The sequence below is a fragment of the Zalophus californianus genome, chromosome 13, assembly GCF_009762305.2.
Source record: "Zalophus californianus isolate mZalCal1 chromosome 13, mZalCal1.pri.v2, whole genome shotgun sequence".
NCBI lineage: Eukaryota > Metazoa > Chordata > Mammalia > Carnivora > Otariidae > Zalophus > Zalophus californianus.
In genome coordinates, this window is record NC_045607.1 from 53,441,837 (window position 1) to 53,466,386 (window position 24,550).

Sequence of the window (24,550 nt, forward strand, 5' to 3'; positions counted from 1 at the left end):
AATATTGTTATTTTTTTGTTCACCCTCCTCTTTTATTCTATAACCCAACAGAGCAATATAGTTTACTAAGAAACCACAGAATATTCAACTTCAGGATATATATGTAGCAGCATTCTGATAATTTATGTATGGTTTGTTTGGGCTGGCCTTGCTCGAAACAGTTGATTAATATAGTGTGAAAATATAACTGGCCTTCCATTTTCTGTTGGGTCATAAGCTAATTCACAGGTAACTACCGCTCTCCGAACTCTTAAAAAAGTCATAAATACTAAACTTTCAGGAGCATTTGCTCCATTTAAATTGTGTATTTGATCAAAACTCCACTGCTGAACAAGTCACTAAGATAATTTAAATGAAATAGCTAGCAAAAGAGGAGATATTTTCTTCTTTTGGGGGGGGCATGTATAAACCACCTATTTTGTGCTATTTAAACCTACCGGCTAACATTTAAAAGAGTAAGCAATGCATGGCCCTGCAGAATGAATTGTTGTTGGAAGCCTTCTTAGCTGCTCTGGAGATTTCAGAGGTGTCATCTGAACTGGAGGGAAACTGTATGAACAACTTGACGATCTTAACCTTCTATTACATCCTGCAGTTTCAAATAGGATGATCTTTTTTACCCAGTTTTTGCTGATACACTGCTTGTAGAGTACCCGCACACACACTCACCTGATGTCTTCGAAGAGGTCAGGTCAAGATGAGGTCTGCCAACTAATCCTATATAAGACCAAAGGCTTACAAGGCTCTGTGAGGGCTTCACTAACACCTTATTTTGTCCCATTGGCCAGAGAAAGGGTGATCTATTGGAAATAGCAAACCCATAATTACAAACCTTAAGAAATGAAGTTGCTATATATGTAGAAATGTTTTCATATTTGTGCTATGGAATTCTCTAACCGTAGAGATAATAAAGATATTATAATTTGATTAGGAGAAGGTAAAATTATCCTTACCAGGATACCAAAGGCTGAAAAAGATATCTAAAGAAACAGGTGTTGCTTTTCTGAATAGTGCTTTTTGTGCATGTTCATCCATTATTCTATCGAAATCTCATTTCTAACTACAGAGGATGCTGATTTATAAGTTCATTACCATATTTGCTTTTCATTAGATAAAATGACATATAATTTAGGTAATGTTTAATATTGAAATTTACAGCTATAAAATACTTAATTCAAGACCTCTTTCAGGCCTGTTTTAAACTTGGAAGGTCTTTTGACCTGAATTTGGTGGGACATCTGTATAAGTGATAAATATGGGCAAAACTTCTGGGAGTGAAGGTTAGTCTTTCTTCCTCTAGCTTTCACAAGGGGAAATGATAGCACAAAGACATCAGAGCCTTTGTAACTTTGCTGGAAAAGTTACCCTCAAGAACCAGAAGGATGAGATTCTTAAATGATAAAATAAGGGATGCCTGGGTGGCTCAGTCAGTTAAGCGTCTGCCTTTGGCTCAGATCATGATCCCCGGGGGTCCTGAGATGGAGCCCTGCTTTGGGCTCCTTGCTCAGCGGGGTGCCTCTGCTTCTCCCTGTTCCTGCCATTCCCCCTGCTTATGCATGCTCTCTCTCTCTGACAAATCAAATCTTTAAACTAACAAAAAAAAATGATAGAATTTCACTAGCAGTAATGTTTTAATTGACAGTCTGTCTTCTTTGTCCACTAAAATGATCACACGTGGACTAATGCTTTTGTTAGTACAGTGCACGTTTTGGAATTTGCTGTTTTGAGAATATGAAATGAAAATGAATCAAAGTAAAACCTAAACATATTACACTATATATTAACTAAGTAGAATTTAATTTGGAGAGAAAAAAAAAAAAACACCCTTGCATACTAATGCAAGACCTACAAGGAATACAGTTTAAAAATAAAGAAAGCAGGGGGTGCCTGGGTAGCTCCGTCAGTTGAGTGTCCAACTCTTGATTTTTGCCTCAGGTCATGATCTCGGGGTCATGGAATTGCATTCTGTGTTGGAATCAGTCTGCTTAGGATTCTCTCCCTCTGCCCCTCTCCCCGCACGCTCACTCGCTCTCTAAAGAAAAAAAAAATCTTTTAAAAAGAGAAATACATTTTTACCTGTAGAACTTATAGGAATTGGGTAAACATGGTTTTCTAGCAGAATTTTTAATCTGTTCAATTTAGCATCATTGGAAACATGAAAGTAAAAATTTAGACAGTAACATAAGCCAGCGAGGGGAGACACCTCTTCTTTTTACTGATCCGCTGGTATATTTACTGAATCAGTGAATGAGACCATCACTACACATACCAGAAACAGGTGCTTGTCCTCAGCACACCAATCAACTTAATTGGATATGTAATCTAAGTCCATAAAACATTTCACTGCCAAGCTTTTAAACATAGAGGCTTAAAGGCTTCATCAGTTTTTGATTTGTATGGTAAATGTCTGTTCTTAGCCATCCAGGGAATGTGGAACTCAGCTGAATTTAAATAAATAACCTAGGAGAGAGAAAGTGGAATTTAAATAATGACACATCTAAAAGGAACTATTTTACAGCATTCTTAAAAGTCTTAAAACTAAATTTTCCACCAAAAAGGATTTGGGGAAAACATTTTAATATAGATAGCTGTAATTTTTTGTGATGATCTAGACCTTGGAATTCATCTAAGGTGTCCTTTTGCCCAGAATGAGAGACGTGAATAAACAGGGTTGTCAGGGTGAGGGAGCTGGAGGAATGGAAGAGTTGGGCCAGAAAAACTCTTGTTTTTGCATATAGAATACTGGGTGTTACTGTGCAATAATGAATGAACCAGAGCTAGCGATCCACACGATCTTGACTTCCCATGTCCCAGTGGTCCTGTTATTTTTCTTTCCTTTTTAAGATTTTTAAGTAATCTCTACACCCAGTGTGGGGCTCAAACTTAAAACCCTGAGATCAAGAGTTGCATGCTCTATCAACTGAGCCAGCCAGGTGCCCCAAAATCTATTTCAATTATAAAATTAAACTGAAAAAGTTCTCATCAAGAAATGAATCTTCAATTTAAACATTACTTTTGTGAAGGTATGAGTCTATATATACTGAAAGATCTTTTTACATTCATTATTCATGCAGTGAGTCTCATTAAAATGATTAGTATGCTTGCTAGTTTCTACCAAAACCAAACCTAATATTACAAAAGAGCCCACCATGGGATCAGATTACAGAATAGCTATTCTTAATACTGTATTTGTTAAATCTACTTTTATTCTTCTCCCTCATTTTTATCACAGATATTTAAGGGATCTTTACCTTGGAAGCCTCATGGTACAAGGTATAGCGCTCACATTCTTCAAAGAATTTTCAAAACACTTCCACCAGTTGATGTATGATTAACTGAATTTTTCTAATTATAGATTAGCAAAAAGTACTCTGGACACAGAATGATTAGGCAAGCCACAGACTGGCTAAAAACCAGAATACTTGAATCTGACAGGATTTGTATTCAAAAAAATATAAAGTACTCCTACAACTTAGTATGATAAACACACTTAAAAATGGACACACTAAATAAAAACCCCATTTTGAAATAAATACTAAAAGATTTCTAAACACAAGTTACTTTATAAGAAAACCTGTGATTTAAAAAAAAAAAAAAAAAAAAAGACCTGTGATGTGAACTTTTGCAGGGGCGTGGGTAACTAGCTGATTATTTCAGGGGGATCCTGTTCCTCAGTGGCATGTTCTGGAAATAAAGTAACCATCCAAGAGGACAGTAACGTCACAAGGTACATTTTTTGTTATTATTAGTTAAAGGTTCCAGGATCAACATAAGGATAAGCAAGGAATTCTCCTAGTTTGTTGCCTTCTGAATCATAGTGGAGCATCCGAAAGCAAACATCACAAAAGAAACATGGGTCCTCTGGTGCAAAACTGTCGTTGTTCGTCACCCATCTGTAATCAAAAAAAAAATTGTACATCATTACAATCAACTTTCTCAAGCTTTAATGTGTTAGGACCTGTAGTAATGTGTAAACATAACATTCCCACTATTGCCTTATCCTGTCTTAATGTACCGTAATCCTTTATACAATCTTGTCTGCATATAGATACAGACATATCACTACCAATACTCTGCAAGGCAAAAGGGCAACTAACAGGAACCCTGCAGAGTGCTGTTTCTCTGAAAGACTTCTTGAAGGTAAGTAGAGAAAAATATAAATCCATACAAGAAAGCATTCTGCACTTTTGATATGACTAACCTATCCTCCCAAGTAACTGTTAAAATGTAATAGGCCATCTTGAAAAACCATAATATATATTAGATGCTACAGACCTGATGAACTTTTGTGTAACTTATCTTTTTAACTGGTAAATTAGTCCTGGCTAATTTGAAAACTCCAGGTGTTTTATCTAGAATTCAGGATAAAATGTTATAGAGTGTATACAAACTGGAATATGGGCAACAATCAACTGATACTTTTGTTTTTTGGCCTGAGATGTACTGGTTTCGGGAAGATCAAAGACTGGTTTTCAATCTATTTGAATCTGCATCTCATGGTCTATTTTAACATTCCCTGATTTCCAGTTTGATAACTGATTTATCATGTTTTCCTACTTACCATTTAGAGAAGCCTATTGGGGGGGCGGGGAGAACCCCCCCAAATCTGATAAGCAATTATTCTCTTTTCCTCTGAATTTTTTGACTCTGATCCACAGTTAACTAAGTGTGAAGTGTCACAAAGTAAAAATTTTATGGAACCATATTTTGACCTCATTATACATATATTGAATGCTGTTATTTTTACATGGAGGAGCCGTGGATGAAGCTGATTTTGTAAACTGCAGAGGAAAAGACGACACGGCTCCCTGATGACACTGAGTATTGACTCATCCAAAGTCTGACCCAGTTCTGGACTTCCACTACATAGAATTCATTTCCTTACTGTTTAAATGTAACCTACTTTGCAGCACTTACCTACTAGATAAAGCCATTTCTATTATTTATACCCCCAAAGTTAAGTTCTCAGGTTCAAATCAAAATAGGAAACACTGAAATACCAAAAATCGAAAGTATTTCACTATTGAAAACCAGTAATTCTTGAAGAAAAAAATACCTATCGCTTACCTGGCTGTGTACATTTTACAAACAAAACATTTTCTGGTCCACAGCCAATGCTTCTTGATAAGAAGGGGATAAAGTGTCCTATCCAAGCAGTCATCACAATGCGCAAGCCTTTGTGTACATGAGACGTAAACGAAAATATTAAAATGCAAATTGTTAAAAAAATGCAAATTGTGATCTGTAAAGAAATACATCTGTACCTCAACATTAAGAACACAGTAGGTATATTTTTCAATTTTTTTCTTATGAAAGACTTAGGTATAAACAAGGTCTGACCTGTGTTCTACAGAAACACTCTCCTAAAGATCATTTGGGATTAAACAATGTTTTCTTTCCTATGAAACTTCCCAAAGCATTTTACAGTAATGTGTTCTGTGACTCTTTAAGAGGGAGATCTATGTGCAGCAGATCTTGAATGTATTCCATCAGAGAGCCCTTGCTTTACTCAACACTTAATACCTTCTTACGAAACACAGTTTGAGCAACTATTTTATCTATTTGGTTATGTGTTACATGGCTCTTGTTTACCATCCTCTTTATTAAAATCTAAATCGTACTCCTGGTATAATGTGAACTGATAGAGGACTCTAGTTTTAGGTGTCAGAATTCGTAAATTGTAAATGGAAGTCAGTCTCTACTATGCCACTAATCAGCTGACTGGGTGTGAGTAAATTCCTTAACCATGCTGGACCTTAGATTCTTCATCCAAAAAATGAAGGGACTACACTAGAGTGTTCTAAAGGTCCATGACCATTTTAAAAATTCGATTCTTTCTTTTTGTCCTTTAGTAAGGGTAGCAATATATCAACTTCATATCAGAAAATGATTAATAAAACTTGTAAGCTTACCAACTATTACTAGTTTTTTTTAAAGATTTTATTTACTTGACAGAGATACAGCGAGAGAGGGAACACAAGCAGGAGGGAGCGGGAGAGGGAGAAGCAGGCTTCCCACCGAGGACGGAGCCCGATGCGGGGCTCGATCCCAGGACCCTGGGATCACAATCTGAGCTGAAGGCAGACACTTAACGACTGAGCCACCCAGGCGCCCCAGCTTACCAACTATTAGACTATAGTATGGCACTGAATGATTAAATCCACCTAGAAGATAAAAATGACTTGTAGTCTAGGGGCGCCTGGGTGGCTCAGTCGGTTCAGCATCTGCCTTCGGCTCAGATCATGATCCTGGGGTCCTGGGATCGAGCCCCGCTGAGCGGGAAGCCTGCTTCTCCCTCTGCCTCTGCCCCCCCCTCTGCTCATGTGCCCGCTCTCTCTCTCTCTCAAATAAATAAAATCTTTTGTAAAAAATGACTTGTAGTCCAAATTATATTTAAAAATTCTTTAAAGGGTGCCCACCTGACTCAGTTGGTAGACCATGTGACTCTTAGTCTTGGGGGTTGTGGGTTCAAGCCCCACACCGGGTGTAGGGACTGCTTAAAAATAAACTCTTTTAAAAAGTGAAACTAAAAAATCTTTTTTAAAAAGCTGAAACTAAAAATTCCTTAGGAACATCCCACGCTGCAAATGTTTAATAAGCGTTGTTTTCCCACGTTGCCTGGAGTTTAAGGACTGACACTGCCATACAGTAAGAAATGTTAAACTAAAATCAGAGGAAAGTGGCTTGTCTTCCATCTTATTATGCTAATTCTCAGGCACGTTCCCCTCAGGGAAAGAGCAGGCAGAATAGCTTATATAAAATTATCAAAGAAAAATATCTAATTTTAAGTCCTACAAAACTGGGGTTTATGAGCTCTCCTGACCCCCTGGCCCTTTGCTTCAGCCAATCTTCTTCCCTAAGGGCCACTGTTTTGCATACTTAACTGTTTCTTTTAAATTTACCTCCTCAACATCCCTCTACAGAACCAAAATAACTTTGGTTAAATATTTAATGTTTACATGATGCCAAATTAATATTACTACTTACACCTCAACTCCACAACCGACTGCAGGTTCCTTTTACTGTGTAACACACGGTTTTCCAGCTACGAGCCAGAGGCTGCCAGCTAACGACTTCTCTCAGGTTCGCATCTGCTTAGGTTGCCGTGTACCTGTCGCTAATTCAGTTCTGTACTTCCTGACAGAATGAGAAGCATACTCTCCAAGTGTTTATGCACCAGCGGGACACCTGGCAGTTCTAGACACCTTCCTGAGTTCTCTGCTGTGCTCCAGTCTCGGGACAAATTGCTAGATGGCCATCATTATGGAATTTCCCTTTACCAGCATTATCTCTTCTGCTTTGCAGTCATGGGTTTTTTTCTTTTCTTTTTTTTTTTAAGATTTTATTTGTCAGAGAAAAAGAGCACAAGCAGGGACAGCGGTTGGCAGAGGGAGAAGCAGACTCCCCGTTGAGCAAGGAACCCGACTCAGGGCTCGATCCCAGGACCCCAGGACCATGACCTGAGCCGAAGGCAGACGCTTAACCAACTGAGCCACCCAGGTGCCCCTGCATTCGTGTTTTTCTACTTCAAGGTTTCCTAAGCAGTAAGTATGAAGTCCTTCCTCGGGAAACCTCCTGAGAATAAGTGCATGCCAGGCAGAATTTTGGAGACTGGTCACTAAGATCCAAGAAAAGTGGAGGCAGGGACTTCTGAAGGCATCAGTTCCTACACTGGTATAATAAAAAGCCTGGGTGTATCACTACCACACACACACACACACACACACACACACACACACACACACACACACACACACACACACACACACACACACACACACACACACACACACACACACACACACACACACACACACACACACACACACACACACACACACACACCCCCCCCCCCCCCCCCCCATAAAAATGGTCTCTCTCGGAATTAAAGCAGGGATGGAATAGGGCTTATTCCTATATATTGATCCTGCACAAATTGAGATTTCCTAAATAAGGAAGAGCCTTATGAGAGACACCCAAGCTATACAAAATTATAACAAAATCTCATTTTAAACTAGTCCTTCTCACTTTATACTTGATGAAAGCATTAAGACTTCACATTTGTCAAATACTAGAATTACCCTTCTCTTCCCCTACTTCCCTTTGATCTCCTTAAAATTCTGGCAAAGAGACAAGAAACCTAGATACACAGTTGCAAATTTGCTAAGCAAAGGCGTGATAGGATATCCAAAGTGGATGGCTACTGCCTGCCTGGTACACAAATGGAGACACTTACTTACAGATTTTTAACCCTCTAATAAAAGTAGTTCTATTATAGCTACTCCCCAAAATAAAGACAGAATATAAACGGATGAAGAGCTGGTCAGTCCATGGAGAGCAAACATGATTTTGCTGCTCCCAAGCCAAGCTGCAGTGTAAAAACAAAACCAAACTGCCTGTGCTTTTATACTGTGAAATAAAGAAAAGGAAAACAGAACAAATACAATGTTCTGAGTGCTGCCACTTACCTTATGTCAGTAATGACAACAACATGCTCACAGTCTCCCTGGTGACAATATAAGTAAGGAAAACCCAGTTTAATATACAGGTCGTTGAAGGTGAAATCTTCCATTTTAGCAGCCTGAAATTTTCCATAGCCTCTGTCATGGGACTCTGACCATTCAATGATAGTTCTGAAGGGGGGGAAGACAAGGATATTTCATTATGCCACAAAAACCTAAAAATGACAGAAAACGGTTTGTGACTGCAAGTATTTCATAAAGCCTGGCTCACTCAATATAACTGGACAGTTGCCACCTTGAGGAGAAAATCTTAGTGGCTGACACATGTAGAAATTAAGAACTCTGAATGTGTCTTTATCCATTAGAGCAACAGTTCTCAAAGTGTGGTTCTGGAAGTCAAAATGATCTTTGTGATTAAATGTCATTTGCCCTTTTCAACTCCCAATCTCTCATAAATGACCAGTATTCTAAAGGCTACACGATGTGTTTTATCACTTCAGACTGAATGGAAAACAATGACATCCGCCTCATTCTGTTCTGGAAAACAGAATTACTAATGTTAACATGTAATGGGATTAAATTAGTTAATATATAAAATATTTCTTAGTTTCAACTTCTAATATGGTAAATACTGATAGCTAAAGCCCACATAAAGTTCTGTAGACTCAATTATAGTATAAAGGAATGATGAAAGCAGCAAGTTTGAGAACTGCTACATTAGAATACAGATACAAATGGCTAAAATTAAAGAGAATGTATATAAACACTCAAATACATATATTTGGCAATATATGTATATTGCCAAACAATATACATATATATTCTAGTTGCTAAGACACTGATAGTCAAAGTAGGGGCTAATTAACATGACTATGAGCTATAGATTTTTCATGTTACATACTTAACCATATATTTAACATACTCATCTAGGGCAAACAACAGTATATACTGGAAAAGCAGAAAAAACAGTAAGATTAATTTATTGCTATCACCTAAATATGAAAGAGACTAATAAAGTGTTTAAGTGGGATTTAAAGTTTCTTAGACGTATCTATGGCTCAATACAAGATCTGCTAGAATTTTTTTTGTTTTTTTAAAGTAGGCTCCACACCCAACATGGGGCTCAAACTCACGACCCCCCGAGATCAAGAGTTGCTACTGACTGAGCCAGCCAAGTGCCCCAAGATTTGCTGGAATTTCTAAGACGGTAGATAACACGAAGATTTTGAAATAGTCTGTAGATCTTTGATAGGAAAATTTTCTTTCTGAAGTAAAAAAATTTTGATTAACTTACTAATACCTAGGCCAACCAGATGAAATAACTGAATATATTTTAAAAAACTGGTATTTCTGACCCCAAAACAAACGAAACAGTCTAACAAAACAATTCCTTAGCAAAGACCCTTAATGGACCAGTAATAGGATTTGTGGAGATCTCACCATTTCAAGAACTAGAAACAGGAAAAACTGAGAAGATTTTTGAAAACTGTACCTGCTCAAATCTCTGCACTCGGGGTATCTTTTATCATTGTAAAATGTCCCTTCAAAATAAAAGAAGGCTGATTTGTACAGGTCCTATAAGGAAATAGATGGCATTGAAAGAGAGTCCTCTATTAATAATTAGGAAATTGCTACCAATTCAAAATCTATAGGTCATAAAACCACACTAATATGCTTTATAGTAACTTTATGCAACCTCACAAAATATGCTCAGCTCATTAATTTGTTTACTATTTAATGGGAACCTATGTGACAAGTATTATGCTATTTACAGGGATGAAAGTGTAAACATTTGATCCTTGCTGCTATTTTCAATGTTATCCTATTGCTGTTTTAATTACTAGGTCTGATTTAAATTCGTGTATTCTGAGACGTGTGAAAGGAACCTAATTAGAAATGAAATAAACAATATTATTTTATTATATGAATACACAGCAGTGAGTTATTCTGGATACTAGAAGTAAAAACCAAAAGTCACATCTTTGATATTTCCCCAGCGATAAGTGATTAGTTATGTTTTTGTTATTTTTTAATATTTTCAGCATACTTTTAAAAAAAGATTTATTTATTTATGTGAGAGAGAAACAGAGATAGCGAAAGAGAGCAGGAGCAGGGAGAGGGAGAAGCAGACTTCCCGCTGAGCAGGGAGCCCGATGTGGAGATGGATCCTAGGACCCTGGGATCATGACGGGAGCCGAAGGCAGATGCTTAACAGACTGAGCCACCCAGGTGCCCCTCAGTGTACTTTTTTTTTTTTAAAGATTTTTTTAATTTATTTTTTAACAGAGAGAGAGACAGCAAGAGAGGGAACACAAGCAGGGAGTGTGGGAGAGGGAGAAGCAGGCTTCCCGCTGAGCAGGGAGCCCGACGTGGGACTCGATCCCAGGACCCTGGGATCATGACCTGAGCCGAAGGCAGACGCCCAACGACTGAGCCACCCACGCACCCAGTGTACTTTTTTTTTTAAAGATTATTTGAAAGAGAGCACAAGCAGGAGGGGCATCAGGAGAGAGACTCTCCAACAGGCTCCACACTGAGCATGGAGACCAATGCTGGGCTCGATCCCATGGCCCTGAGATCACTATCCGAAACCAAGATTAGGATGCTCAACCAACTGTACCATCCAGGTGCCCTCAGTGTACTTTTATAAAAATTCTCCCTTCAAATTTTCAATAATTCTTAGGCAGAATTTGAATATCTATTCTTACTCTGCAGTCTTTTTTTTTAAGATTTTATTTATTTGAGAGATAGCATGAGCAGGGTGAAGGGCAGAGGGAGAAGCAGACTCCCCGCTGAGCAGGGAGCCCGATGTGGGACTCGATCCCAGGACTCTGGGATCATGATGTCAGCCGAAGACAGGCACTTAACCGAGTGAGCCACCCAGGCGTCCCCTTACTCAAGCAGTCTTGCCCCAGAGGACCATAGTAGTCACACAACTGGTCTGAACCATCGTCAGGTTTCTTAACTTTCAGCCTACCAGACTTTCCAGAGGGGTGTCTCTTGATCCTCACTGAATAACAGAATCCTAGAAACACCAAAAGACCAAGTCTCACCTCAGAGTCATTAAATGAGAATCTCTCAGGATGTGGCCCAGGCACTAATGTTTTCCCAAGCTCCCCAGGAGATTCAAATGGGCCAGCAGTGCTGAGAAGCACTCTGTTAGACTTGCTCTTCAAAATATCCTTACAATCAGACCCCTGGGGGAGAGTGAGAAGACCTGTGTTCTTTTTCTTAATCTATATATAAGTACTCCTCAGACTTTGGATTCCTCACCTGTGTATCTGTCACACTATCTTACAGGACTGTAAAACCCCAAAGCAGTTTATGAACTATGAAAGATATGTAAGTTTCAGGTATTAAAAAAATCTTACTCTAAAATAACCAAATTTATCTCCTTCGAAGCTTCTATTTTTCTTTCTTCATTCCCTCATTTACATATTATCGGGCAATGGCATCAGACACCCTTATGAGACTAGCTGTGCTGTTTCTCGTTGGGCCGTCCCTCAATTTCCCTGACCCTGTTTCTTCACATAACATAGGGGTACAAGCTGTTACCTCCTTCCCAGGTACTTGTAGAGACAAAAGGATAATATGTACTAGAATGCTGTATCTAGCTGCTAACACAAAAACTGCCACTGAATATACTTCTGGACCCTCAAAGAGGGAAGCTAGGATCTAAAATAAAGGTTCTGAAAGAATACTGCCTTATTTTGGAAATAAAAACAAAAGTTCCATTCTACAGGGTGCCTGGGTGGCTCAGTTGTTAAGAGTATGCCTTCAGCTCAGGTCATAATCCCAGGGTCCTGGGATCGAGCCCTGCATTGGGCTCCCTGCTCCGCGGGAAGCCTGCTTCTCCCTCTCCCACTCCCCCTGCTTGTGTTCCCTCTCTCACTGTGTCTCTCTCTGTGTCAAATAAATAAATCTTTTTTTAAAAAAAAATGCTTCTACAGAACTTGAGGTGATTTAGGGAACTTAATGCTTTTGGTTGGCATAATTATTTAGAAGGGGAACTGTTTTGCATCTAAATCTGAAGTCATCCATTAATAACTTTTCCTTGTGTCAGGCTACAAATAGAACAGCAGATGTGAGCAACCTCAAAACCAGGTAATTCTGATTTTCAGTGGCAACCAGAGATCCTCACTACCAGTTTCCCTATTTTGTCAGCTATTTTAGCTGACCAACTCTGGGGAGGGGAGGATCTTCAACCAAAATGGAAAACCTAGTGTAAGAAGTTACTTCTGTTATGTACCTAATGTAGCCCCAGAGTCTACTGGTACTATTTCCACTTTATAAACAAAGTAACTATCGAGAACTAACAGGATCATGTGAATAAAGTCATTTATATATAATTTTAGGCATCAGTAGTTTGTTCTCTTGCTAACATTCAAATCAGCTATATTAGAATTTCAGAAATAGGGCACCTGGGTGGCTCAGCTGGTTGAACATCTGCCTTTGGCTCAGGTCGTGATCCCAAGGTCCTGGGATGGAGCCCGGCATTGGGCTCCCTGCTCAGCGAGGGAGTCTGCTTCTCCCTCTCCCTCCGCCCCTCCCCACAGCTTCTGCTCTTTCTCTCTCAAATAAATAAAATCTTAAATTTTTTTCAGAAGTATTCCTAGGATCTGCTGTGAGAAAATGGTAATGGGAGAGATGCTGAAGAAGCTCTTTGTCTTACACCAGGGCTTTATTTATAAAAGTAACAGCAATATGTGCCAAGTATTTTTTTAAGTTCCTCTAAGCAAGACCCTTAAGAGATTACTGACAAAAAAGAAAAAAACAAAAAACTAATCTGTTGAATGTTAAAAGTAGACCACATATTAAAATGTGAGGGGTCATTAAAAAAAACCAAACAAAATAACACTTGAGTAGAAAATACTGGCCTGATCTTATACACATATTTAAAAAAAAATGCACTCCATTCTTTAACAACTATAGTCCAAAAAACAAATGCTAGCAAAACATATTATGTTTTAGATATAAGCTTTTAAAATAGATTGAAATATACTGGCTCAATGCTCCCAGTCTTCTCACATACTAAAGTCATCTAAGTTAATATTCAAAATTCTTGCTTATTGGTTGAAATAAAGATTCTCCTTTCCTCAGCTACAAGAACCGCAACTCACTGATTTTTTTTCCCATGATTACCAGTGGAATACATGCCAAATATCTGTCCAAAAAAGCATTAACTTACAGACCAATTCTCAATTTTGTTAAGTTTGACAACGGCATGAGGTAAACAGATAAAAATAATTTGGCAAGGGGCGCCTGGGTGGCTCAGTTGGTTAAATGTCTGCCTTTGGCTCAGGTCATGATCCCAGGGTCCCGGGATCAAGCCCTGCATCAGGCTCCCTGCTCAGCAGGAAGCCTGCTTGTCCCTCTCCCACTCCCCTGCTTGTGGTTCCCTCTCTCGCTGTGTCTCTAATAAATAAAAGCTTTAAAAATAATAATAGTAATTTGGCAAAATGCTGAGAATTGGTGAAGGTGGGTAATGGGTACATAAGGACTCATACTATTTCTTGCATGTATGGTCAGAATTTTCCAAGGGACCAGACTCATCAAGAAAGACGACTCAGACAAACAGGGAAAAAAAAACTCCAAAGCAAAAATTAAAAAAACGAAACCATAAAATACAAATGCCAATCAGTGAAATAAAAATCTTTCCATAGGTTAAATGTTAGCAGAGATTCCAGAGGCCATGTGTTTAGAAGCTGCTGCGACTCTCAGCACAGCCCGAGTTTTCACTCACTGCCTATTCAGCAAGGAAACAAAAAGGCGGGGAAAGACCCTCACGCCTGGCGTCATGCCAACACAGCAAACAAGAATGTGGGGCTTGGAAGGCAAGCTGACAACGGTCTGAATGCAGCCTCCACTCTGCTTACCAAACACGGGCAATGCATGACAGCGCTCTGACCCAACTTCCTCGTATCTTTCAAACAGCGATAATTCTGTCCAAAGCGTACTTCTGTCTAGCACATGGTAAGTGCTCAATAATCAGAGGATATTTTTTCTTTAAGACTTTATTTATTTATCTGAGAGAGAGAATGAGATAGAACATGAGAGGGGGGGAGGGTCAGAGGGAGAAGTAGACTCTCCGCTGAGCAGGGAGCCCGATGTGGGACTCGATCCCGGGACTCCAGGATCATGACCTGAGCCGAAGGCAGTCACTTAACCAACTGAGCCACCCAGGCATCCTATTATTTTTTTTTTCACCCAGGCACCCTATTTTTTTTTTTAAGATTTTATTTATTTGTCAGAGAGAGCACAAAGCAGGGGGAGCGGCAGGCAGAGGGAGAAGCAGGCCCCCCACCAAGCAGGGAGCCCAATGCTGGGTTCGATCCCAGGACCCTGTGATCATGACCTGAGCCAAAGGCAGACGCTTAATTAACCAGGTGCCCCCAGAATTATTTTAATAAAGAGACGGAAGAGGCAGAAACAATACAACTGCACGTGTGTTAAGTATTTAAAATAGGACGATGGGTCATCCAACCCCCTGCTTAGAAAGCTGCTGAACGCATCAGCACTGATGTACAAACACAACGAACTAGCCACGCCTGGTTAAAAACCCTTTCGGGGGGGGGGGGGGCACCTGGATGGCTCAGTCGTTAAGCATCTGCCTTCAGCTCAAGTCATGATCCCAGGGTCCTGGGATCGAGCCCCGCATTGGGCTCCCTATTCAGCGGGAAGCCTGCTTCTCCCTCTCCCACTCCCCCTGCCTGTGTTCCTGCTCTCTGTCAAATAAATAAATAAGATCTTAAAAAAAACAAAAACAAAAACCAGGGTTCCTGGCACTAAGACTCATTCCCAGATCTGACTCCAATTGCCTTGAGCAGTGAAAACATGATTGCCATCAGAGTGAATTCAGATTTTGCTTATCAAAGTGAATTTATAAAAACTTTATAATTACACTTTTTTTTTGGTAGGGTAGAGAAACAGCAGAAGACTCCTGCTTCTCCTTTAAAAGATAAATTTTTATTTCCTGGTCTGCACACAGCCTTGAAATTCCATTTGTTTCTCTTTAATGTTTATTTCCAAGAGCACCGAGATGCCAAACCTGAAGAAACCAATTATCTTAAAACCATTTTGGTATAACTAGAAAACTAAGTGAAATCGACGTGTGAGTCATAGGACGCTGGTCTCCTTGCCAGTCACCAAAAGGACTAGAACACAGCCCGCCCTGTGGGGCAGAGAGACGTTATCAAATAGCACCAGCCGATTATTATAGGCACTGTAATAGCTAGACGAAATGGTGTCAGAGTGGCAAAGAGAGGTCAGTCAGGAAAAATTTTATGTAATAAGTGAGTTTAAAGCTGGGTTTGGAAATATGAGTATGAACCGGATGGATGGAGGGAGGGAAAGGGCTTCCTACCATGTTCAGACATTCGGAGGCATGAAAAAGTGTTAGGCTTGAGCAACATAAATTATCTGTGGCTGAAGCATAAGGTGCAGAAGTAGGGGTGGATAGTATGGAAAGTTAACTTGGAAGTCATCATTACAAAAGGCCTTATATGTCAGCCTACAGAGATCCACTGAGATTTTTAAACTGGAGAAGGACAGGATCAATTTCTTTTATTTTTGAAAACTATTAATTTTTTAAAGATTTATTTTTTATTTTTCTTAGAGACAGAGAAAGCAAGAGCGGGGCAAAGCCTGAATATATTTTCGAAGTAGAGCCAGAGCTCTTGCTGATGCCTTCAATGTGGGAGGAAAGGAGACAAGGAGGACTCCCAGGTTTTTAGCCCAAGTAACCAGATTCAGAACGGGCATATTTACTGAGATAGGAACACTGGGGAAGGCACAGAATGAGGTGGAGATGTAGAGTCTGCTTTTGAACAGATTAAGTTTGAGATGGCTATTAGACATCCAATAAAAGCTGTCGGGGCGCCTGGGTGGCTCAGTCGGTTAAGCATCTGCCTTCGGCTCAGGTCATGATCCCAGGGTCCTGGGATCGAGCCCCACACTGGGCTCCCTGCTCGGTGCGGGGGTTGCTTCTTCCTCTCTCCCTGTGTGTCAAATAAATACATACATACATAAATAAATTCTTTAAAAAAAATTAAAAAAATAAAAACTGTCAAGGATGGGGCACCTGGCTGGCTCAGTCAGAAGAGCATGTGAACTCCTGGTCTCAGGGCTGTTTTTAGAGTCCCACATTGGGTTAGACATTACTTAAATAAAAAAACTGTCAAGGAGACTGCTGGATAGAGAAGTCTGGAGGTCAGAGAAGATGCTGAGATTGGAGATACAATTTTGGAAGCCCCAGTACCGACAGCTATGAATCTGGCTAGGATCACCTAGGGAGGACACGTAGAGGGAAGCTCTGAGGGACGGACACCCAGGGCTTTACAGTACAAGGCAGGAAAGCAAGCGGCATCCAGCAGAGGAATGAATTAGAAGTCAGCCGGACAGAAAGAAAATCAGGTGGCTGTAATGTCTTAAAAGCTAAGTAAAGAAAATGTTGCAAGGAAGAAGGAATATTCAAAGGTGTGACGTGCTGATGAGTGGTCAGAAAAGGTGAGAACCAAGTCTATGGTGGTATCAAGAAAAGTGATTTTCCAGGAGTGCTGGCAACAAACGTTGAGTGCAAGACCAGGTTGACGGCAGAAAAAGAGAAACAATGAATTTAGGGGCTATTATTGAGTATTATTGTTCCTACTTGCTGTTATTCACTCTGAGTGGTGCCTAGGGGAAGACGCATGGTCGAGACAAGGTTTTAGGAAGGGAGTGACCACAGCGCGTCTGCAATGAAGGGAGAGCTGGCAGAATGGAAGGAACCGTGATGTGAGGCCAAGCACGGTGAGGACAGGGGATCCCATGGGCAGGCAGCCTGGCCTCAGGTGGCAGCAGCTTTAGTCCAGCCACTGTCCCACGTGGGAGGGCAGGGTACACGGGCAGATGGCTATATGGAGGTGAGAGGTGATGGAAAGTTCTTTTCTGCTAACTTTATTTTCTCCATTAAACAAACAGGAAGGGTTTTCCACTGATGGTAAGCCACGAGATGTAGGCAGTTTCAGAATGAATCACACCATTCCCCTGAAAAGGGGCAGAGTGAATCGACTGTAGCAATTCAAATAAAATGCAGGTAGCACTGAGGCTAAAAGGAAATGTCCGGGAGGCAGTCAAAATAATGATTTGGAAATCAGGAGAGAACGCGGCAACAGAGAGACACGAACAAAGATTAGAGTACATTTAAAACCATGAAAACTGAGGAAAGACCAAGAGAATTTATAAGAACCACCAAAATGAAGCCTACGTTTTTTAATTTATTTTATTTATTTGAGAGAGACACAGCGAGAGAGGGAACACAAGCAGGGGGAGTGGGAGAGGGAGAAACAGGCTTCCCACGGAGCAGGGAGCCCGATGCGGGGCTCGATCCCAGGACCCTGGGATCATGAGCTGAGCCAAAGGCAGACGCTTAACGACTGAGCCACCCAGGCGCCCCTGAAAATGTCTTGATGATAAAAAGGGAAGAGATAAACTTGATGGAATGGCATAAAAGGAGAAAGGATTTACTGGAACATTTATGAGTCTGCTAGAGTAATCACTACTTATTTAGCTTATTATTATTATGACTATTATTATTTCTTCTTGTTTTATGAGGGGTAAGAAAAAAAAGAAAACACAACACCTTACTTTGCTTATGTGCTCAGGAGCTTGATCAGGAGTGTTGCTGAATTCCCCACCAATCTGGAGGTCACTGACACAGCAAATTGAATCTCTCAGTTCTGTGAGCTTCTGACTGCCCAACACCAGCATCGTCTGGTATGGTTTGTGTTCTTTGTGCTAAAATTCAAATGGTAAATAAATAAGTGTCCACTTAGAGACGAAGCAAGTAAACTGTAAATCCTGTCCTGACCAGATCTAGATGAAGTTACTGGTTTTCTTAATTTAAAGTTATCCCCATAACTTAGTGTTCTGTGTTTTCTTAGATTCTGTATTTGTCCATTTGGCATCCATTAATAACAGGGCCAAATTAATGGCCAAAACTGTTTACATCTCCCCTGTGATCCAGAGCCTGGTCTCTGAAGCCACTTCCTTGTTCTCATTCTCACATGCCAAGCCAGTATTTGCTCGTCCTAAATCAGTATTTGCTCGTCCTAAATCAATGTAAGGTCAGGTGGTGGACAACTAGGGACAGTCCCTAGACCCCCGAACCCGCTGGAATTACTCAAACTAGCCAAGCCCGAACCATTCGCCCTGCCCATGGAAACCTCAATAAAGGCTGTGGCCTATGGCTTCTCCTCACTCCTTTTCGTTCCCAACTGTCACTGGTGCTTTCCTCTGTGGCCCTGCGGCTGTGGTCAACTTGCTCCTCTCAGGAAATGTAAGTAATTAACATCTCTCAATGGCATTGGCCTCTAGTATAGTCACTCGGCCACCTCCATAACTTAGAATTCCACAGACAACTGAGACACTTGGTGTTATGATCTGAATGTCTTTGTCCACCCCAAATTCAGATCCTGGAATCCTACTGCCCAAGTGATAGTGTTCGGAGGTTGGGTCTCTGGGAGGGGGGGTGATGAGGTGGCAGGCTGAGCCTCATGAATGGGGTTAGTGCTCTTATAAAAGATCGCACAGAAAGCCTAGTTCCTTCGGACCCCTGAGAGGTCTGTGACCTGGAAGAGGGCCTCACCTGCCTGTGCTAACCCCGAGCTTGGACTGCCAACATCCAGAACTGAGGCAAACTGCTGGTTATAAGGTGCTCGATCAGCGGTATTTTGTTACAGCGGCCACAAGGGACTAAGACACTTAGCAACAGAACTTTCTTAGTTTAAGCTAAAGTTTATGGGGTGCCTGGGTGGCTCAGTCATTAGGTGTCTGCCTTCGGCTCAGGTTGTGATCCCAGGGTCCTGGGATCAAGCCCCACATCAGGCTCCCTGCTCGGCGGGGAGCCTGCTTCTCACTCTGCCTGCCGCTCCCCCTGCTTGTGCTCTCTCTCTGTCAAATAAATAAAATCTTTAAAAAAACAAAATAAGCTAAAGTTTATAATCAAGATGCTACTAAAATGAAATCACCAAGAACCTTTGGAATATAACTTCATCTAGCAGCACTGTGTTTTATTTATTATTAAGTAGGCTCCACGTCCAACCCAGGGCTTGAATTCATAACCCTGAGATCAAGAGTTGGGCGATCTACACTGACTGAGCCACCCAGATGCCCCAGCAGCAGTGTGTTTTAAAATTTCCTCCAAGCAATCTATACACTACTCTCATGTTATAGACCCAGAGTTCTGTTTTATTGGTTTGGTTTGACTAGTAATTTCAGATCTTAATCAAACAAGGTAATTAGTACTAACTCTATCCCAGATGCTTCATTATTGACTATTCACAAGTGCAATTCATGTATAGTAATATTTCAATTAAACCTTATCAAAGTTTGTGACATCTATTTGGGGAATCAAGAATACACACCCTAGGGGCTAGGGTAGAATTCTTTTTATCAGAGACCTCTAAGAAATTTATGAATGTTCCTGTTAACTTTCTGCATTTTCATCAAAGAAGAGTTGTTTTTAGTTAGTTTTGACAGCTTCCCACGTATTCTGATTTGGTGAAGAAGGGTTACCCTACTCCTTTACCAGTCACCTATTCTGTAAAAACAAACAAACAAACAAACACACCTAAGAAACAAACGCAAGAATTCACATAATTACAATCACTGTGGCTTTACATATACTTTTAGTTGCTTCCAGTGCAGCAATTACAAATAAATTCCAATATTATAACTGTTACATAAAACAGTGTACGTTTGCATTTATTTTGAACCCTAAAGGTTGTAACTATTCAAATGATTAAACCCTTTGACAAAAGTCCCCCATATTACCTGTGAAATTCAAAAGGTTTTACTACTGACCTTATGAAATATAACAGGGTATAAGATATTCACAGATAGGATAAGCTCCCCTTCTTCAATCATGTCTGCTGGATTTTCAGGCTTTTTTCCTATGGCATGTGACTCCTGAAGGAGAAAAACAAGTAAGAGACCTTAAAATCACAGTGTGACTCAGCAAAGAGGCAGTGTGGAACAACAGCTGTAATCAAGGGCTAGAGTCAGGCAGCCCTGGCTTTGACTCCTAATTTTACTTTAAGAAAATTGCTAAAACCTCTCTTAAACTTTAGTTTCTTCTGTAAAAAAAACAAAACAAAAACAAAAAACAGAGAATACTCATTTTACAGAACTATTGCTGAGAATGTGTACATAAAGTATCTAACAATGATTGGCACTAAATGCTTAGCAACTGATGATAAAACAGGAATATCAATTAATGGTATAACACTGGCATTTACAGTTGCTAATAACACTTTTACACACCTTCTCTCACAATATTACGAAAGCTATTTGACAGATGCACAGAGGTTCAGATTTACCCAAGGTAAATCAGCAAGTCTGGATGTAGATCGGTTTGGCTCTAAAACCAACACAGTCTTGCTTTTTACAACATTCTCACATCTTTAATACCTCACACTTCTATTATGTGTGCACAATAACGATAAAATAAAAGCCCCCAGAGTAGACTAGTTAAGTACAGGTGCAAAAATAAGAGGGAGTAACAATACGCGAAATGACATAGTAGGCAGCTCTAGGGATCAGTCCCTCCACCAAAGCAACTAATAAGATGGAAAGAGAGATCGGAACCAACTATTTTGGAATTCTGAAACCTGATCAGTCAGTTACATCAACTAGGAAAGTGTTTGATGAAAGGATAAGCTGCTGATCTTTCATTAGTAAGCACAGAGTGCAAACCAACTACTACCCCCCATTCCTCAGCCCCACTACAGATGTGGAAATAGGGTCCTGTGTTCCTGAACAGATGGGTGATGCCATGACAAGCAATGGGGACCTTGTTCTCCCAAAACTGGTGGTTTTGGTTGCTCTGGTAATGTCCTGATGACCTGGTGTAGACACTTGCCTGGGTTTTGGTCTCCTGATAGCAGTGGCTTCCCACAGCAGCAGCTACTGGGAAATTTAGAAACAGGGCCTTTTCTTTTTTTTTAAATTTGTGGAGGCAGACATTTAAGGAAATCTTGAACAGGTCACTGGCTGTCCACAGAGATAATAAAACAGAAATATCCATAACCATACACAACAAGGAGTACACGCAGCTCCAACAATCAACAAGTAAAAGAATTTACTCAGAATGTCCAGTACAGATTCGTTGTTCTCAATAAAAACATAAAGCACACAAAGAAACAAGAAGATATGTCACAGTCACAAGAAAAAAAAAAAATCTGACAAAAGCCACCCTCGAGGAAGCCCAGATACAGAAGTTACTTGTCAAAGATGTTAAATCAACTGTTTTAAATGCACTCAGTGAGCTGGGGGTAGGACAACATATCTGAAGTCAGGAAAGAAAAAAACACCTTTAACCAAGAATTCTATGCCTGGCAAAACTATCCTTCAGGAATGAAAAAGCAATTAAGGCATTTTCAGATTAAAAAAAGGGGGGGGGGGCAGTTCATTACCAGTAGGCTTTGTACAAGAAATGCTAAAGAGAGTTCTTCAGGGTGAAATGAGAAGACACTAGACAGTAATTTGAATCTGTAAGAAATAAAGAACACTGGTAACGGTAACTACATAGGCAAATATAAAACCCAAAGCTACTATACTTTTAGTTTATAACTTTTCTCTCAAAAACAAATGCATAAAACAGTATTTATAAATTTATGTTAACAGACACATAAAGATATGATGAGACAATAACATCATCAAGGGAGAGGGACAGAGATGTATATAAGCAGAGTATCTATCCTCGAAGTTTCTACTGAAACAAAGTTGGTATTATTAAGATTAGGCTGGGGCGCCTGGGTGGCTCAGTCGTGAAGCGTCTGCCTTCGGCTCAGATCAAGGTCCCAGGGTCCCGGGATCGAGCCCCGCAACGGGCTCCCTGCTCAGCGGGAAGTCTGCTTCTCCCTCTCCCACTCCCCGTGCTTGTGTTCCCTCTCTCGCTGTGTCTCTCTCTGTCAAATAAATAAATAAAATCTTAAAAAAAAAAAAAAAAGATTAGGTTGTTATGGGCGCCTGGGTGGCTCAGTTGGTTGGGCAACTGCCTTCAGCTCAGGTCATGATCCTGGAGTCCCAGGATCGAGTCCCGCATCGGGCTCCCTGCTCAGCGGGGAGTCTGCTTCTCCCTCTGACCCTCGCCCCTCTCGTGCTCTATCTCATTCTCTCTCTCTCAATAAATAAAATCTTAAAAAAAAAAAAGATTAGGTTGTTATAATTTTAAGATGGTAATTGTAATCCACAAGGTAACCACTATGTAAATAAGTAAAACACATACATATGGAGAGAAGGAAAACAAAATACAGCATAAAAATTCAACTAAATACCAAAGAAGACAATAATAGAGGAACCAAGGAACGAAAGATAGGTATGGCATACAGATACCTAAATGGCAGAAATAAAGTAATTACTTTAACACAGATGGGCTAAACTTTCCCATTAAAAAGGCAAAGATTGGCAGAATGGATTAAAAATATTTCATCATCTATACACTCTCTGTAAGAGACTCACTTTAGACGTGAAGACACAAAGAGGCTGGAAGTAAAAAAATGGAAAAAGATATTCCACACAAATAGTAACCAAATGTTATTGTCAGATAAAACAGACTTTAAGTCAAAAAAGGTTATAGGAGACAAAGGAGGACACTGTATACTGATAAAATATGCAATCCAAAAAGATACAGTAATTATATACATACGTAGCTAACAACAGAATGCCAAAATATATGAGGCAAAACTGACAGAATTGAAGGGAGAAATATATTGTTCTATGATAACAGGTGGAAACTTCAATACCCCACTTCCAATAATGAGTAGAATAACCATACAGAAAATTAATAAGGAAATAACACCTACAAACCAATGAGATCTCACTGACATATACAGAACACTCCATCCAACAATACATTCTTCTCAAGTGCACATGAACAATTCTCTGAGATAGACCACCAAGTCTTAATGAATTTGCAAGTACTAAAATCAATTAAAGTATATTTTCTGTTTATAACTGAATAAAACTAGAAATCATAATAGGAACAAAACTAAAAAATTTAGTGGAAATTAAATAACACACTCTTAAATAACCAATGGGTCAAAAAAGAAATCACAAGGGAAATGAGAAAATACCTTGAGACAAATGAAAACAAAAACAGAACACAGAAACTCATAGGATGCAGCAAAAGCAGTACAAAGAGGGAAACTTACAGCTGTATACATCTGCATTAAAAAAAGAACAATCTCAAGTAAATAACCTTACTGTATACACTAAGGAAATGGAGAAAGAAGAGCAAACTAAACCCAAAATAAGCAGAAGGAAGGTAACAATCAAAATGAATCCAAGGGGCACCTGGGTGGCTCAGTCGTTAACCATCTGCCTTCTACTAAGGTCATGGGATCGAGTCCCACATCGGCCTCCCTGCTTGGTGGGAAGCCTGCTTCTCCCTCTCCCACTCCCCCCTACTTGTGTTCCCTCTCTCACTGACGGAGGGAGGGAGGGAGGGAGGGAGGACAGACCCAGGACTAGATTGTTTCACTGGTGAACTATACCAAAGAATTACATCAATCCTCCCCAACATCTTCCAAGAAATCTGAAGAAGAGAGAATACTTTTTTTTTTTAAAGTATGCTCTATGCCCAAAGTGAGGTCAAGAGTCACATGCTCTACCGACTGAGCCAGCTGGGCGCCCTGAGGGAATACGTTAAGATTTTATTTATGGGGGTGGGGGGGGAGGGGAGAAGCAGACTCCCTGCTGAGCAGGGAGCCCGATGTAGGGCTCGATCCCAGGACCCTGGGATCATGACCTGACTGCAAGGCATTGCCCAACCATGCAGGCAACCCCCAGAGGGAATACTAACTTCTTAACTCATTCTATGAGATCAACATACTCTGATACCAAAGCCAAAGACACCACAAGAAAACTACAGGCCAGTATCATTTATGAATATAAATGCAAAACTCCCTAACAAAATATTAGCAAACTGGGACACCTGGGTGGCTCAGTTAGTTAAGCATCTGCCTTCAGCTCAGGTCATGATCTCATAGTCCTGGGATCAAGCCCCATATTGGGGCTCCCTGGTCAGCAGACAGCCTGCTTCTCCCTCT

General features: G+C 40.3%; 1 protein-coding gene across 4 annotated transcripts in view; it reads right to left on the bottom strand.

Annotated features, from left to right (window-relative positions):
- Window positions 1-11: 11 nt before the first annotated feature.
- The window catches only part of SNAPC3 (small nuclear RNA activating complex polypeptide 3), a 44,488-nt gene continuing 19,949 nt past the window's right edge, over window positions 12-24,550 (bottom strand). Inside the window, exons 4-10 of one of the 4 annotated variants that reach the window (XR_003523582.2) lie at window positions 20,304-20,408; window positions 18,087-18,236; window positions 9,955-10,037; window positions 8,469-8,633; window positions 5,068-5,175; window positions 3,608-3,893; window positions 12-2,460 (exon numbers count right to left, since the gene is read on the bottom strand). Coding sequence is in view for 1 of the 4 variants with exons in the window: in XM_027614528.2 (XP_027470329.2) it covers window positions 3,746-3,893; window positions 5,068-5,175; window positions 8,469-8,633; window positions 9,955-10,037; window positions 18,087-18,236; window positions 20,304-20,408 (759 nt within the window). In the remaining 3 variants the exon portion in view is untranslated. Of the gene's footprint in view, window positions 3,894-5,067; window positions 5,176-8,468; window positions 8,634-9,954; window positions 10,038-18,086; window positions 18,237-20,303; window positions 20,409-24,550 lie in introns of all 4 variants that reach the window. The other 3 variants (XR_003523580.2, XR_003523581.2, XM_027614528.2) reach the window with 3 other exon arrangements.